General features: G+C 40.8%; 1 protein-coding gene across 2 annotated transcripts in view; it reads left to right on the top strand.

Moving 5' to 3' along the window:
• Window positions 1-17,617, top strand: part of crppa (CDP-L-ribitol pyrophosphorylase A) — a 49,309-nt gene that overhangs the window by 16,068 nt on the left and 15,624 nt on the right. For both annotated transcript variants that reach the window (XM_041942517.1, XM_041942518.1), the window contains 3 exons: window positions 5,703-5,780; window positions 5,982-6,071; window positions 13,484-13,615. In XM_041942517.1, coding sequence (XP_041798451.1) covers window positions 5,703-5,780; window positions 5,982-6,071; window positions 13,484-13,615 — 300 coding nt within the window. The remainder of the gene's footprint in view (window positions 1-5,702; window positions 5,781-5,981; window positions 6,072-13,483; window positions 13,616-17,617) is intronic.

Genomic DNA, 17,617 nt, shown 5'->3' on the forward strand with positions numbered 1-17,617 from the left:
AGAGCCGATTAAAATGTTTGGTCGTGTTGTCGACAGCGGTGCTGAAGATCCCCATGAGTTTGCCATTTTTATTTTCCTCTATCTCCCCGTCACCGCACCGCCAATCCCCCCACAAACTCGATGTGAGCTCCACTTGGGTGGGCCGGTGGTGAGACTTGCCATCTGTGGTCAGGCCTCTAATGGAGCCTGTCTGGGACATCCACTCTCTGCAACTTTTCCTCCTCCTCATTTTCTCCTCCCTCCATCCCGACCTCCACCTCTCACTCCCCTGCATGCAGGAGAGCAGATGGCAGTCATATTTCCTGTACTGTGGGAGTTTGCTTGATTAATTTAGTGTTTGGTGATGAGTTCTTACCTCCTCCTCCTCATCCTTCTACCACCTCTGCTCAGTCAGGCTTGACAGGCTCCCAGTTTCCACCATAGTTCATATCCCTCCCGTTCACTCTGAAGCTTTTTGTGGGGGCACATCAGATTCCCATGTTACAAACATCCTCCATTTAATTTGTAAAATTGTTCCTAATAGACAATGGAAAACAGTATCCATATGTAAAACAGCGGGTGAGTGACAGTCTGAGATATTCACTCCGACAGCACAGACCGCGTTGAGGTTCCACATGTGAAATCGTCTCCTTTACCTCAACAACTGTTGGGTTTCCCTTGAGCAAACCACGTAGCTTTTAACTCAAGCAACTTCTTGCCTTGCTTTGAAATCAAGGAAGAAGAAAGGATGTCACAAAAATAAGCTTTCTGACTACAAACGGACTTCAGGTTTTTGGGTCTGTAAGAAAGAAAAGCTTTTGTGCAAAGTTGTGTTTAGAACAAGAAAGTGATGAAGCGAAATCGATGTGAGACAAACAGACGAACCCTGCAGTAAAGAGCTCGTTCAGCTAAAGGGTAGGTGACGTAATATTATGAATATCTGTACAGTCTTATTTCAGTATAATAGCTCTGAAACAAATACTGCCTTCGTGTGGCTCGTGTTTTGGTTTGTTAAAGGGATACTACAGCAAAATACACTATTTCAGTGTCGCTCCATGTAACTGAGAGGCTACTCAGGAAGTCGAGCCGAGGATAGTCAGATACTGAACATACGAGTTAACGGCAGAGAGGAGGATTAAGCTGAAAGAAGCTATGAGAAGCTTATATCAGTGTTGTGATTTGTGTTTTCCTGGACATTTTTTTTTCCAAGGCTGTAATTTTCACTGGGGGCAGGGGAGACGTGAACCACTTTTCAAAAACATACCCTTCCTCCACCTTTACTGTTTGAGATTGTTTCTCTACAATCTCTCCAAACAGTCTCCTTTTACTGTCCAGCTGCTAAAATTCAGGTGAGAGAAGAAGAGTTGATAAGAATGCTTATCTAAAACACCCTCACTAATGTCATGAGCTCAGAAAAACTTAATCTGTACAAGCAGAGCCAGTGGTTTGTGGACTTCTTTTTGCCCCGGTTTTTGTCTCAGGCAACATATGAAACAGGTCACACTGTTTATTTTATTAATTTATATTCTCCTAGAAACATGCTAGAATTGAGCATCAGTCAAAAGATGATGTAAGGATAGATTGATAGCTTTCCCTTTTTCGTTATATGGTTAGGGAACCACTGACATAACCCTAAAATCACACCTACACCCTTGACTGAAAGGGGTTGGTGCTGCTTGAAAAGCGAGGAGAGAGTTGACTCAACACGTCTCTAACACAGATTTTATAAGCTTCACAAAATGTTACAGGGCTTTTTATTGGATCACACGAGATTGTACAGGTGTTTATGATACTGTGTCCATCTCCTTCTGTGCTTTTTTTTTTGTACCCGTCACCAATTACTCTTCTCCACTGGAGACACCCAGGCTGACAAATCGGCCACACATGGCTTCGTGTATAGAAACGTGTTTCCTGCATCATCCTGATGTGTATATATATTCCCTGAGAGTAGCTGATGACAGTGTAAGGGGCCGGCAGAGCACGCCGCATTACATCTTTCCATGTTCCACCGTGAGCCATCTTCCTTTAAACTCGCTCCAAGTCCTTCATCAGCCGGTGTCAAACGGGCGGATCTTGCTGTCCGGCTCTGGGCCGGGCCCCAGAGACGGATTGGGGTCAGTATCAGTCTCCGTATATCGGCTGATTGGAGCCATTCCCGTCTGTGCTCAGGTGGCCGGTGGGGCTGTGTTTTTCCGGTGAGCGTGTTCGGAACCAGATACATCCTTTTCAGGGAGTTTGGGAGGGAGGAAGAATGGAGGGGGAGATGAAAGGCGAGTGGAAGGAGCGGAAGATGAAGAATTACCTTTGTCCCAGTGCCATTACGTGAATCTAATACAGGGATAAGCAAGGCTGGGCCGCCTATGTGTGTGTGTGTGTGTGTGTGTGTGTGTGTTTGTGTGTGTGTGTGTGTGTGTGTGTGTGTGTGTGTGTGTGTGTTTGTGTGTGTGTGTGCGCACAGGTGGAGGATTTGGCAGTATGTGTGAGTAAGAGGAAGACACTCAGAGTAAGAATGTGATTAAGGGATTCTCTCAGCAGGATGTTTTCTGAGCGATCCATTTGATGCAGTTTAAACCCAGGCTTACACAGAAAAAGGAAAAATTGTCAGTTGATGTAAAATTTATACAAAAATTAATCTCCTGAAAATATTGCAGGAGGAAGCATTTCTCTTAACCTTTATTTATCCAGGGAAGTCTCAGTGAGAGCAGTGCTCTGTTCTTCAGGAACACCCTGTTCAGTCACACAGTTTCACACATTCACACCTGGAAGCTGCACAGTACAACCAGTATATATATATATATATATATATATGTGTGTATGTGTATATATGTATGTGTATGTATATATATATATATATATATACACATACATACATACATACATACATATGTGTATATATATATGTATGTGTGAATGAATCATTGTGTCCTTTACGATGAAACAAGTCGAATAGTTTTACATCCTGTTTCCCTTCACAGTCTCTGCTTTTCATGTCGTACTGCTGCTTAGTTCTCTTAATAGCCACAAATTATCATTCTGATCAAGATACAGTTTTTGTGAAAGCGCATAAGTGCAGTAACTGTGAATCTTCACTTCAATAAACCATCTCTACTTTCAGTTACAATTACAAGACATGTGTCATTTTTGACCAAATTTCAAGCATTACTGTGCTATTGTGTCTTGCAGATGTAACCAGGATGTTTTGTTGTGCCAAGATACCTAAATATCTGTGCAGAGTTGAAAAGTTCCTCCGTGTTGAACCAGTTTTTGTAGTTGCACTATCCTACTTTCCCCTTTTGGTGCATAATTGTGAGCCATCAATTATTCAAACATTTGACTTCAGTGATTTTAGAACAAAGGCTAAAACCCAGACGGGGAGATGTTTTATGGGGACCCAAGTACATAAATGAAGGAACAAGTATATCATTAAAAAAAAGTAGGCCAAATCACCGCCTCTGTATTCTCCTTATCACTAATCCTTTCATCTTGATGTATGATAATATTCTCATATCCAGCCCACATCAAAGATAGTCCTCAGACTCATGTATCAACTCAGTGAAGGTTTTTAATGATTAACCTCAACCTATGAGAGGGTCTGTCACTGACAGAGAGCGAGGAGAAAAAAGCTTTCTCCTCTGTCAGCCACTGATAGTGATGAGTAAATGGTTCTGCAATTTACAAAGTTTACCTGCCAAATGCTTTTTAGATTGTTCACTTGACCTCTTAATGTGGTAAATACACTGTCATTACATTAACATCAGCAGTTAGTGTAGCTGTACCTGCAGCTTTTTGCTCTTATTGTTAAAATCTTTCTCTGCTGCTCTCGTCTGCCCAGAAACTGAAATGAAAACATCAAAACACCAAACTCTTTATCGGAATCAGAATCAGAATACTTCATTGATCCCTTACGGGAAATTGGGTCAGTTGCACTTGCTCAGTAAAAAGAAAAAAAGAGGATTCATTAATTGCCTCTAGTGTTTGTTTTTAATGCTAATTAGCACATTTTAGCATGCTAACACACTAAACTAAGATGGCGAACATGATTAACGTTATTACTAAACATCAGCAGTTATTGTGAGGGTGTTTGCATTCTGGTGTTAGCATTTAGCTCAAAGCATCACTCTGCCTTGTGGCTAGCAAGGCAGAAAACCCTTTAATCTTGCTAAAACTATTTTTAATACCAGCCTTAACAGTAGTTAAGCACAGCAATATCTATCTAAAGATAGTTAACTTAGTTAGCGGTAGCCACCATAAGCTACTGGTCATACCAGACCAAGTAAGGCTGTAGCACCAAAATCACTGACTGACTGAACTGAGCAAGTTTTAATGCATAAAGTGTGAATTCAACTTTTTAGTCAGAGAATAAGTGTGCCATATTTTAATATATATGTAGTCTTCCTTTAAAGATGCACTTATCTATATTTAATCTATAATCTAATCTATACCTGCCAAGCACCAACCGGCAGACAGACAAAGCTAGAAACCAGCTGGTGAAGCATTTAGCAGCGGGAGATATTTCAATCAGGAGTTGGTGGAGGCCAAAACAAAGCTAAAAAATGCTATTGTAGCTCTGTGATTATTGGACATAGAGATATGCAGCTGTTTGCTACCATGTTTGCCAAAATCGCTTTCTAAATTGATAATATGTCAGTGTAGTGATACATTTTATTTCCACGTACAGCTTATTTCCAAAATTCAGTATTTTCTTTAACACATTTAATTTATTTCAGTGGGTGGCTCGCTGCTGTGTTGAGCTCTGAAACTGTGTTTTCCTTGTGTCCTCAGAGTGGTTTTGGTCGTTGAGCCTCTGCGGCTTCTTGGCTCTCCAGGCCATGCCTAAATTTAAATAAACATTCCTACTCTGGGATTTCATGCCCAACCTGGTTTAGATCATGTCAAATTTTTTAAACCCGGCAAATCTGCATTTCGGACTGAAATGATTTTCCTCCTGAAGCCATGGGCAGTTATCGTTCAAGACCAATTAACCCTCCGACATATGTTTCCCATATCCAATTCACATTTCCAATTACTTTCTGTTATTTTAATGGGTAGAACAACTGTATCTCAATGCCAAACTCAGACTCTGGATGTTTAGTTCTGTGTTTATTTCCTGCGTGTGTGAAATTGCAGTACCAGGCTGTAATTAGGGGCACAACAACAATGATGAATGTAGAACGGACATGGTGGACATGGCGTGCTATCCAGTTGCCTCATGTCACTCGTATGCCAAGGCCGAAACTGAATGGAAAGATCAGGACCTAAATGTCCTGGTTCTTTGAGCAAAAAAGCTTTTACGATTCTTGGCTGTAGTTGGTCTTTGACTCAATTTGCAGCATAATGAAATTTCAGTTGGCTCGTGTCTGATCGCTGTCCCCGGCTTTTGCATATGACAGAATTTTCCTGCCAGTTCAGACGTAAACTAGAGCCCAGTTTCTTTTTTTTAATCTCTTCCATTTGTTCTAATAAGCTTCTGATTGCAAATGATGGAAATAAGCCACTCAGTTGCGTACTCCCTGAGTGTATTTCGATTTTTTTTTTTTAGCCCTTTTCTCTAATCATAGAATCATTCATGGAAGGAAAACAGGTGGTTCTCACACTAAATGATTGAAGAAGTGATTGAAACAAAAACCAGGAGGCTCTTGACCTTTGAGCATTGAGGTCAGTCGCATCAGATGCATGGTAACAAGCAGAACTGAATATTTAACATGTCTGTCTCCGTCTTGCAGGAGCTGGATATCATCCCTGATCTGATGGGAGAAAACACCAGGTATCTGTTAAAGGAGTGGAACTTCATCCAGGTTTCTGTGAGTTCCCATTTTAGCTACAACCCTTCTGAGAAATGAAAACATGTCCATGTAAATATTCATGATCTGTTTGGCCAAAGGAGTATGTAGATTTTAGATGAAAAGCTTCTAGCATAGTTCTTATCTTGCTGCTCATCATGGAGAAAAAATTTATCTTAGCTCAAAAGTTCTTACCTGGTTTTTGATTTCCCTGCTCTACAGGTCAACCCTTGTATGTCTGAAGTGGAGGCCTTGCTGACGGATTTGGAGGCAGCAAATCGGGCTCTTCTGCACCCACTGGTCATTATATGGGTGAGTTGACACATGGATGCTGTAGCCATCGTTTTACAAGAGTGTAGCCATGCTAGTGGCTTCTTGGAGCTGTAGATAGGCGCAGCAATGCTTTGAGCTAAATGTCAACATGCTAACATGCTCACAGTGAGAATGCTAGCATGCTGAAGCAATGCAGGTGTAATGTTTACCATAATCACCGTTTTAGTTTAGCATGCAAGCATGCTAATGTTTGCTAATTAGCACCACGCACAAAATACTGAGGCTGATGGGAAGTTTTGTGGTACTGCACTGAGTATTGACCTGATGATGGCGCTAGAAAAAAATTTACTGGATCACCAATGTCAGGACAATTCATCCTGAAGGGGAACATGAAGATCTGTTCCAAATGTCATGGCAATCAATCCAGATGTTGTTGGTTTCAGTCAAAACCACAAAGGTGAACCTCATGGTGGCCACAGATGAAAAGTTGGGATCAAAGTCTTGAAGATACATCACATGAGGATCGTGAATCTTCATGAAAATTTCATGGCAGTCCATCCAGTAGTGGTTGAGATATTTCAGTCTGGACGACAGTGGTGGACTGACAGCCACACCATTGTTGCATTCATAAAAGTCACGCTGCTAGAATGACTAAAAAGCAAGTCTGTCCTGCACTCTTCAGACTCCTGTTTCCAGTCCTCGCTGTGAGTTGTTGTTGTCTGAAGAACAGATTTGAAAAACCAGTGAAGAAGAATGAATGTAAAGATTTTACAGGAGACATCATGGTTCAGCTGCTCAGCAACTCTGACATGCAGAGTTACAAGGAGAAAAGTAATTTCTTGAATTTGTAAAAGCTGTTCTCAACTTTTTTTTAACTTGGCTCAGTGGACCAGTGCCAAAATAAAGCTTGTTAATGAGGCCAACAGAAGCTGGAAAGCCTGCTCCTGATTCTGTGTGTGTTTTAACCAAAAAAACCCCAACAAATCCAATGTAATAAGTGCAGATGTCACACACATTACTCAATTATACCACTGCCTTGATTTGTGTCTGTCCAATACAGCTGTTAGTCCACACACAGCAGTTTTCATTAGTACAGGATTGACTGTCTTTGTCACGCCTGAACAAAAGCATCTGTGTAAATCCCATGCTCATTTCTTCACATTCTTCTATGACTTTTTTAAGATTGTGGTTGTTTTGCTCCGATATGTCAGCATTTTATACAACCCAGCAAGGATTCAGCCTATACAGTCATCTTGGATGTAGCATGAGTATTTTTTTCAGTTCCCGCAGCATCCAGTTTCTTGAAAATAACCATAATAATTGCTGATCAGTATGAGCAGTGCTTGAGTAAGAACAGTTGAACAGAAACAATGGAGGCGTACCTGCCCACAGTGCTTGTTGACAACAGGTGATCTCTGGTGACATTAATGGTGTTTTTGTCTGTGAAATCGTCGTCTGTTAACTGGGAAAAGATGAACATACCTGTTTTACATTAATACCTTAATTTTATGCACTGAAAGACCCTCAACCTTAAACAGTAAGCACGCACTCAAATTCTGCTAGGACCTCCCCCCTTGCATGTATATTTTTTACTTCAATCAATCATCAAGGTTAAGGAGTGGCCACAGAAATCAGCTAACTCTTATGTTAGACGCATATAAGATTTGAGAAGAACAATTGGTTTTTACAGACAATCCATGTTAGAAAAATCACCTGTGTTAACATAATTCCCTAAAATAATTTGCGATTATGTGCATGCATTAAAAGTATTTTAATGTGGAGTTCCTCTTTTGGGTTGAATGTACATGGAATCTCTTACTATAAGGGATAAAACAATTCAAGTGCTGAAAGTTTCTTATTTTATGCTCTTTAGGCCGACTTTGCATTAATGATAAAGGGTTAAAGGAAATTCAGAATCACAAACAGATTTAATGTCAAGTACGAAGAGTTCACGTACCAGTATTTTGGTACATAATGATCACAATAAATATAGTGAGAGAAAAGAAGAAGTACTGCACAATCAGAATCCAAAATCTTAAATAGAAAAAGTATATATGATATTGTTTATAATATTTTAAATAGATTAGAATATTGTGTATTTGTAGTTTATATATATATATAGTATATATTAGTATAGTATATTTATAGTTATATTTATAATTTTGAAAATATAAATCAAATTAGAGTGTGTAAAAGACTTCATACACAACCCTGATTTCACTAAACACAGTGGTAATAGCCCTGTTTCTATTTGATGAAAATATCAAAATCTGCACTTATTACAGGTTTTGCAGCTCACCTGCTAAACTGGATGAGCAGCAGGACAAATCCACTTGCATAAAGTTAACGCTCTTCAGCAGAGTTTGGATGCCCAACAAGCAGCCTTCACAGACCACGTTCTGACAGACACAGTGTTCTGACAGCAGGTTTAATAGCTGAAACCTCACTCAGAAGGTAAAACTGTTCCAAAGTGCTAGTTTGTCAGGAATAATTCATAGAGATGAAGGGAAACTCGTCATAAAACTCTGGTGGACATCACCAAGAACCTCCCAGAGCTGAACCTCGAGCTCCAGCAGCTTCTCAGCTCCCTGCTCTCAAATGTGAAATCGTGAAGTGAAATTAAAGCTGTGGCACCTGGAAAGACGAAGCTTTGCATGTTCCTACTCTGCAAGAGTGAAAACTCCTTCAGCGTTTGGTAAGAGGTTTCAAGACATGAAGAATCAACCAAAGGGAATGAACATATTTGCTGTTTAATGTGGAACCAGCTGATTGACAAGCTACAAAATGAAATCACTGAGCTGCAAAACAACGAAGCGAGCTCAAAACAACAACAACCTCCTCTGCTCCAGGTCTATAAACTGCATGTGTGTCCTGAGGATTTTCCCTTTCTGAGGAGACATGCACTGAAGTTTGCATCTGTTTGGAACAACCTACTTCAGAGAGCAGCTCAGATTTTCAAAACTGACTCATGCAGAGACTCAATCCTGCTCGTAAGTGACAGACCCAAACCAGGAAAACCAACTGCGAGTAGCATCATCATCACTACCATCTAACATCAGACGCCTCGCCAAAGAGAAGAGAAGCAGTTCCAGCCATCGCAGAGGTTACTTTTGAATTATTTAGTATGACCCTTGAAGGATGTCTTAAAAACTGAGATGGCCCTGGATAGAAAAAAGGTCCTTCACCCCTGAAGTAAGTTTGTGCACACAGAGAGGTGTCCTAAAGGTTTGCAGTGGTGGAACATCAGGTTTTTATCAGACCTTGAGTCTCCTTGAAAATCAACCCAGAAGTCAGTGAGTGTATAAAGAGCTACTGTGAGTCTGGGTGTTCTGCAAGTTAAACATGTCTCGGTATCATTTCCCACACTTTGAATGAACTTTTCTATGCATGTTCATGAAAACAGACATCTGGCACAGGACAGATTCAGTTTCTTGGAGATACATGCACTACAGGGCAAGCCGAACCTTTTCTTTTTTTACGCTTGTAAAAACGTCACCTGTATTCCACCTCGGGTACCTTGACGAGCTCTGTAGCTGTTAGGAAACCCAACACCTCCCAGGAGAGTGCTGCAGCTTGGCCTGGCTTACTGTTACCTCGCCTTCAAACACCAACATCCACGGTGAACAGAGGAACACTGACCTGAGAGCTCTCAGAAGGAAAAACCTCAAACAAACTGATCAGATCTGCTCCAAAACACTTACAAGTATTTGCGGAAAAGGCCTGTTTACCCTCTTTTAATTTGGAAAATTGACCTCTTCAACTAACACACAGAGCAAGTGCCAAAACAATTCCAGGTAATAAGAAAGACGTAAACTTCAAACCTCTCAGTCTCTGCAGATGTCATGCAGCAATACTCCACTGAAGCCACTGAGTTTTCAATGAGACACACACTCACAGATTCACATGTGTAAACGCAGTCTGACTTCCCACAACTGCCACTGTCAACATGCTGCCACGCCACTCTGTTCTGTTCTGCCACTTCCTCTCTATTTAATGCTATTCTGCTTTAATGTAATGTAATGTGATGGAAATATTGTTTGTCACAGTCCCACAGTGTGTATGATAATATGAAGTTGCAAAGAACAATAAAAATAAAACAGGACAATTGTTTAAATATAAATACAAGGGTACAAAACTGCTGAAAAGTACTAGAAATATAAAATGTTTCAAGATAAATAACTACCATACATATGTCTAAATATATATACAATGTAGTGCTAATTAAAACAAATCACAAGGGCAAAAATAATGAGTTTATTAATTGATTATTCAATCATTAAACAGAAAATCAATCAACATCTATTTTGATTGTGTTGGAGTTATGATAATCAGTCATTTAAGTCATTTATCGAACAAAAAGGTTAAAATCCTCCCAAACAAGGATGAGGATTTTCTGCTCCTCTCATTGAATATTATTGGATGTTGAACTGTCGGTTGTCCAACATTTTATAGATTAAGTAATTAATTTCCTGCTCACTTGTTCAGCTTATTGTTAATCGAGTTGCAGCTCCACACGTTTTTATAATACGTGATGTGAATCATAGCAAACTGACAAACTTAACTTTTCCAAAGTGAAGTGCATTTAAAAAAGGAAAACAGTGACTACAGCGGATCACACGAGGTTTGCTTCCCCTCCTCGTCTAACTGGATTTCATGGTCAAGTTAGAATCTTTGTCAACTGGGAAGTTTTGACTACGAGAAACGCGAAGCAGCCGCTGAGTTTCACGGCTGTGAGAGTTAAGGCTTAGTTCACCACCAGTTTTTTTCCCACCTCTTTTTTTTGGGGGGGGGATTGTTGCATGTCTGCCTCGTTATTTATCGCAGGTTTGATCACATGGTAATGATCAGCGGCGGCATAATTGAGTTTGAAGTGTAGGTGTTGGCCTCGAGGGCAGTCATCCCAGTGGACCTGCCCGGTGGCCTCAGGTAGACGTGAGTGGTGTTAGATGGCAGTTCCACAATGTTCACGTGTAGAGCTCAGTGAAGCAAACCAAGTGTGCTCGACTGTTTGATAGAGGTCACTGTTTGAAAGTTAAGGACGGACCTCCTGTTGTTGATTTCACCACCTTATGTGTTATGTCTTAGGTGTCACACATCTGTGACTGAGGCCTTCTACAGTTGTTATTTTTTATTGTATGAAAGCCACAGCAGAGGCCGATACCTCAAACAGAAAACAAAATTAATCAAGGAAAAGAAATGAATGTAATTTTTAACACAGCCGCTTTGCTTACAGTAGCAACTAGTTTTTGTGTTAGAGCAATAATGAACATCTTTTCTTCCACTTCTTCATTCACTGTGTTTGTGCATCATCACTTAAACTAAGTGCAGTTTTATTTTATTTTTTTTTTGTAGTCCTATCCTGTCTTAATTTCTTCTATTGAAGAGGAAGTGCTTGCAATAATTTTTTTTATTATTTATTTTTTTTATTTTGAAGATAATCAACCCGTGATTGATTAATTGATTGATTCCTTTATTTTGAACATGTAAGAAAAACAAAGAAAGACAGAGCAAACAGACAAAAAGTGATAATAATAAAAAATAAAGAAGAAAAAAAAGTCACCTTCTTCAGTTCATGCTGAAATCCGATTACATGAGCGAATCGGAGTAGAAAGAAGTGTAAACTTATTAAACCCTACCCCTAAAGTGCTATTACATTTTTATCAAAAAAACAAAAAACAAAAAAAAAACTCATGACTGAAACATCCTGATTCATCCTCAACCTGTACATGATCCATATATTCAGCCATTACGATAAATAACATGTACAATATGCAGACATTGACAGTTACATTATGTATTTTTTTTTTTAAAAAGTGTTGTGATTCAGTGATCAGGAGAAACTTACAGTGTTTCTCAGAGATGAGGAGAAGCTTGCCAGCATGCGTAGATGCCGTCTGGACGACAGCGACTGATTTAAGATGAAATTGGCCATTATTGATTAACGCATCAGATTGATCCATTTTCACATGACATCTTGTTAAACTAGCTACCCCATAAATTAGTTGAGAAAATCCCACCTCACAGTCAGCAGGTGTGTGTAGGCTTTGTGGCCTTATTAACGTGTTTGCTTCTGCCTTTTCAACAGGCTTTATTTGAGCAGCTGCTGGCTGGAGCTCTCATCTCTTCCTGCTCTAATGATGCAACCAAAATGAGCCAGAGACTTGTTTTTGAGTTCTCCATAATCATTCCACGATCTCAAGAAATCAGCGTTTTTCGTTGAGATATCGAGATAAATGAACGGGTTGTCACGAGAAAACGATGTTGTCAGCTTCTGCATTGTGGGCATCAGCTGCTTCCTACTGCACAGCAGCAGCCGTTCATTATCAACCTCTAACCTGGTTTCATTCTGGTCTTTTGAGGCTGCTGATGTTTTCTTTTCTCTTGTGTGGTGGGTTTCTGGCGTGGCTGTAAAAAGCTATCACTCTCTCATTGTGTGGACGTGACAGAATCACAGAACCAGACTGGCTGATGATGCTTTAGATCACTCAAAACATGTTCTGTTATCGCACTCTGCTGTGTAAATGTCTCAACGTGGTGTCTGCCAAAAAATGCATGTGCACTCTTTCCTGGTTTCTTAGAGTTTATCGCCCCTTTAATCCCCACCCCTTAAAAAACCTGCCCAGTGGCTTAAGGTAGAGATGAGCGGTTTTAGTTTCAGCTCCAAGATGTTAATGTGTGTAACTCAATACATATTAAGTCCAAATGGCTTCAACCCGGCTTCAAGAAAATTACTACAACAAATTGCACATCATGCCGTTGTCCTTTTGCGTGTGTGTAGTTCACATAGTCGGCACAAACATCACAGTGGCATCAGTTTCAGTAGTCTCATATGAACCGGTGGCCTGGAGGTTGAACACCTGCTAATGTGCTGAATAATCGGTTTCCGGACTCCGCTTCACCCGACGACAGCCAACATCTGATTGATATTAAAGTTTAAGTGTATTAATTGCACGTTTTGAGCGGATGGTTTGACACATTTGAAACGATTCTCCTCACTATTGCATCTCACTACCGCAGCTTGTAAGGATATATGACAAAATAATTGCAGTGAATAAATCTTGAGTTAAGTTTCTGTCTGTGGGACGATTATGGAGATCGGCTGAGCTTTAGACACTCTTAAGGATGACACGGTAATGTGAACCAGTGTGTCTACGTGATGCTCTAATTGGAAAAATAAACCCCAGAGGGCCTAAAGATTTACAACTGAATTAGAGAATCATTATATCCTCAGACAGGACCGTGTATCAACCGACCTGTGTTTACTCTCGGCACAGCAGAGCCCTGAACGCAGCCTTAAATAAACAGGCCTATAGAGTTGCAACATGTTTGAATGAATGCTTGAACAATGAGCTGTAATTGCTCCAAAAAGAGGCATAATTGCTGTTCTGGTAAGAAATCCTCGCTATTGGCAAACCTCTTCTGATTGGTTGCGGTGGCCTTTGTTTTGATAGGTGCATTTGAGCGCTTCAGATGAGCTGTCCGTCAGCGGGAGGGTGGTAGAGCCAGCAGCTATCGTGGACCTAGCCTCGGCAGCCAAGCTCCGAAATATTCTCCTCTATGGCATCCAGCTTCATCAGTCAAAGGTAAGCTCTCGGTCTTTCCCCGTCTTCTTCATGTTTTTCTTTTATTTCTTCTAAAACTCAGAGTTTGTGTGCTGTGAATGCATATTTAAGAGAGGCCAAACTAAACAGAATGGGAAATTTCTTTTAGGTGTCTCGTTCCAATGTCTTGTCATGCTTTTATGCTTCAGGCAAGGTTGCTGTCTTTTATCACACGTCCTTATGCGAGAGTGTGTGTGCACCCCTTGGACAGGCGTGTCCGGAATAAATGTGTGCCCGCCAGTGTGATTGAGAGGGCAGGATGTCAACTTTTCACCTTCCGCCATGTGCGTCGTGCAGCATTGTTTCACCTGAATGTCAGAGGGATGAAAAGGATGCAGAGGTGCTTAAGGTCTGAAGCGCCGTGCACACGTGTAGGCCGAACCTCCACGGTTAAGCTGTGTGTCATGGGAATGCACTGCGAGGCCCGCCAAGTGCACTGGAGTCATCAGGGTGGATGCGGTTGACCTGAAATCCATAGCTGACTGCTCAGTAATTACAGGATTATATAAAGTGGAGTTATTCATCCAGCACAGTGAGAAATGTCAGGATTCATGCTACCAAAGCCGTCAAGTCGAATCCCAACTTTTGAGCCAGATGTGCAGCGCAAACCTAAGACAAATGTTGAATATTCATGGCGTCGTTGGCCTTAAATATGACATCCATCATGATTTATGTTCATGACTGACTGCAGCAGTGCGATAAATGAGGCTTCTTGGCAGCTGCATCACTTCACAAATCATTTGTAAAAGCCTCCGTGCCTCAGGCGAGGGGATGTTTGTGCAGGTCGGGTTTATTCACTCCTGCAAAAAGGAAAGGTGAACGAAGAGCTGAAGGTGGAGGCCCGGTCTTCTGTGGTCAGTGATTCGGCATCGGGCGTTAATTAAAACGAGACGCTTTGTGTTCCTGATACTGAAGCCTGCAATACGCTGCTAGCCCACATGTGAGTTTGATTCAGCTATCGGATGTTGGACATCATGGTTTTCCCCTGAATTATGGAGACTAATGCTGTTAATTAGTCATCCGGCTTCAGCTCCTCAGAGACGGCAGAGAAGGGAGTGGACGGAGAAAATGCTCGTTTCACCATGATAAAATGCTTATCGTTATTAGATAGCGGAACAGCATAATATAGAATATATAAGTCACTGTTAGCTTTGTGTTGTAATGAGGATAATTCTTCCCAGATGGCCTCATGTTTTTGGCGATGCCTGCCAACACTTCCTCTGTCAGCCGCACAGTATATATGAATATTGCTCACAAATTCAAAGTTTGTTTTATGTCTTTGGCTTTAATAGAAAAAAAGATCTGACAGCAGGCAATAATGCACACATAGTGAACATTTTCAGACCATCAGTCTGATTAGTGAAAGATGCATTAAAACTATGCGAATGGCTTGTTGTTCTTAAAAATGGGTTTTTTCTCCTGTTTTGTTTTTGTCCTCAGTGTTTGTTGCTTTAATGAAAGCATGAAAACCATAAACATCTGAGATGGCGCTCTGACTATACGAGCGATTATGTAACCGAGCACCAGGCACAATTCAGGATTCTTCACCGTAAAATTCAGCGTTTTCAACATCCAGACAATGATTTTCAGCCTGGTCACACAAAGGTCGGCATGTTTTGTTTTCCCCGCAACAAAATGGCCTGGATTACATTTTCTCTGCAAAGAATGGTCAAGCTTTCCTGTTTGGATGTCTCAAAATATCTGAAAACATTCAGTGAAGCCGTTTTAAACACATGTTGTTCACTTTGAGTCAATAATAAGATGTTAGCTCCCATATAGCTGTTTATCTAGTTTGCTTAAAAGAAGTGCTTATCCATCTAAATGCAGGTTTGTGAGTGTTTGTAGGTTCAGTTTTCTTTCTTCATCTGTGTGTGTGAGTTTGTGTGATTCCTGTGTGTGTGTGTGTGTGTGTGTGTGCACCAGCTTCAGCAGCAGTTAGGACTTTTTTCATTTAATTCTCAGACTCTCTCCATTCAGCACTGAGTGGCTCAGTGGTCCACATGAACACGATGCTCTGGTCTCAAAATGACCGAAACATAAAGCTGTGATAGAAGCAGACAGGGTTAATGGAGAGCGCGAGGAGCGAGGCAGGACAGCACGACTCGTGTCTGTTCAGAGCTCTGACGCCCTCGTCTCAGAGCCGACTTCAGCAAAGTGAGTCAAACTGGTGTTGACGCTGGCACAAACTCCACCACTGACGTCCAGTGATCACTCCAGCAGGAGAGATGCTCCGTGCTGAGCTTGGACTTCACAACCGCCTTAAAACCAACAGAGGCTGATATGAGTTTACTGTGGGGCGGCTGCTCTGCAGGTGTGCTGAACTGACACTGACTGGAGGGAGGAGGGAAATGTATATTTTTCCTCCAACTTCAATGCTGCTCCATTTTAAGCTAAACGAATTATTTTTCTTTGCTGAAGTTTTGTGAATATTGTTTTTAAGACATAATTGCTGTGGTCTTTGCCGCTGGCAACAGCAGCTGCTGGTGAAACAAAAAAGTACAATCGAGAGCTACGATCTGTGACTATGTGAACTATGACTTTTACTGTGTGTATAAACTACTACTGTGTATGTATTACCACCGCCGAGGTGCTCTTGAGGAAAGTACTTAACCCTGAACTGTTGCAGTGGAGCTGCTGAGTGGCCAACAGGTCAGACTGTGTTTGTACTGGCAGCTTCCAGGCTGTGAATGTGAGGAACTGCGTCCAGCAGGGACGCATTGATGCTCGGCCACCCTGGTTTAAAAAAGTTTCCAAAAAACAAAACAATTCTCTAACTTCTAGAGGAAGTGTGCAACTCTATCCAAATGACTGTTATTCCACTTTTAAAATAGATTAATTGTTTAATGCTTGATTATCCACACGTAGCAACCAAAGTATGCATTTTTGGAAAAACATTTTACCAAGTGGTTGGATGATCGATGCCAGTCTCATGTCTGAGCATACGAACCTGGACTCAATTTGCATGGCTTCAAAGTAGAAATAAACAAAAAACTACCACCACCTATAAAGCTGGCTTATTAACACAATGTCTCTCGTTTGTTTAATCCATACACAAACAGAAATGTAAAAACTAACATAACATATGTTACGTTATTAGTATTATTTCCATTCCTTCCAATTCACACAAGCAGCACCGTTCGGTTAAGGTCAGGAAGGACCATCATCATAGTAAATAAATAAATTAGTTACAGACATGAAAACTGGGCCTTGTCCTCACCACCACCACAGTCATACATTATTTTACAGTCTATGGACGTCACACTGTTTCCTGCGTTAGCTCTGAACTGAGATCACAAAGCAGAAAGCTGCATGTGAACTGACTTCATAGGCTCATGTTTAATAACAAATATGTGCATGCAGCGCTTTCTGAGCCGAGGTTTAAAGGGTGAAGTCATCACAGTGTCTGACATAATCACCACTCTCTATAGTAATGCTTCAAATAGTGATGCTCATCAATAAAAAATGAGTTAGATATCAGGCAGCCATTGTAGAAAACCGGACGTGGGTAAATATTATGAGAAATGTGCTCAGTTGTGACCTGGGATCAGCGAGGCTTTGTGTCAGGGAGTGTCTACTGAAAGCTAAGAATAATATTTGTGCAGTCAGAGAAGCTTACTTTTCTGGATTTAACGGCAAAGTTCAGACCGCCATTACTGAGACACGCTGCCAGTATGCAGTATTTGAATATTTTGAGTCCTGTACAAAAAAAAAAAAAAAAGTTAAGCTCATATCCCAGAATATCTCCTTTCCCACGCCTCTTTTTCAGGCAAGAGCCTTAATATGATTCGATTTTCGGATGCGACTAGAGTTGTTAGCAGTTTCTATAAACCAGACGAAGATTAAAGTTTTAATTATAAGCCAAGGTTTTGACATTTTCTGATGCGTTCACTTTGTCATCAGCAGTAAAACAAGGTATGACATCAATTCTTCTTTATTCAAACTCTTGTTAAAGATAATCCACCATAAACTCTGAGTCCCTTTTGT

This window comes from Chelmon rostratus, chromosome 8, assembly GCF_017976325.1.
Source record: "Chelmon rostratus isolate fCheRos1 chromosome 8, fCheRos1.pri, whole genome shotgun sequence".
In the NCBI taxonomy this organism is placed as follows: domain Eukaryota; kingdom Metazoa; phylum Chordata; class Actinopteri; order Chaetodontiformes; family Chaetodontidae; genus Chelmon; species Chelmon rostratus.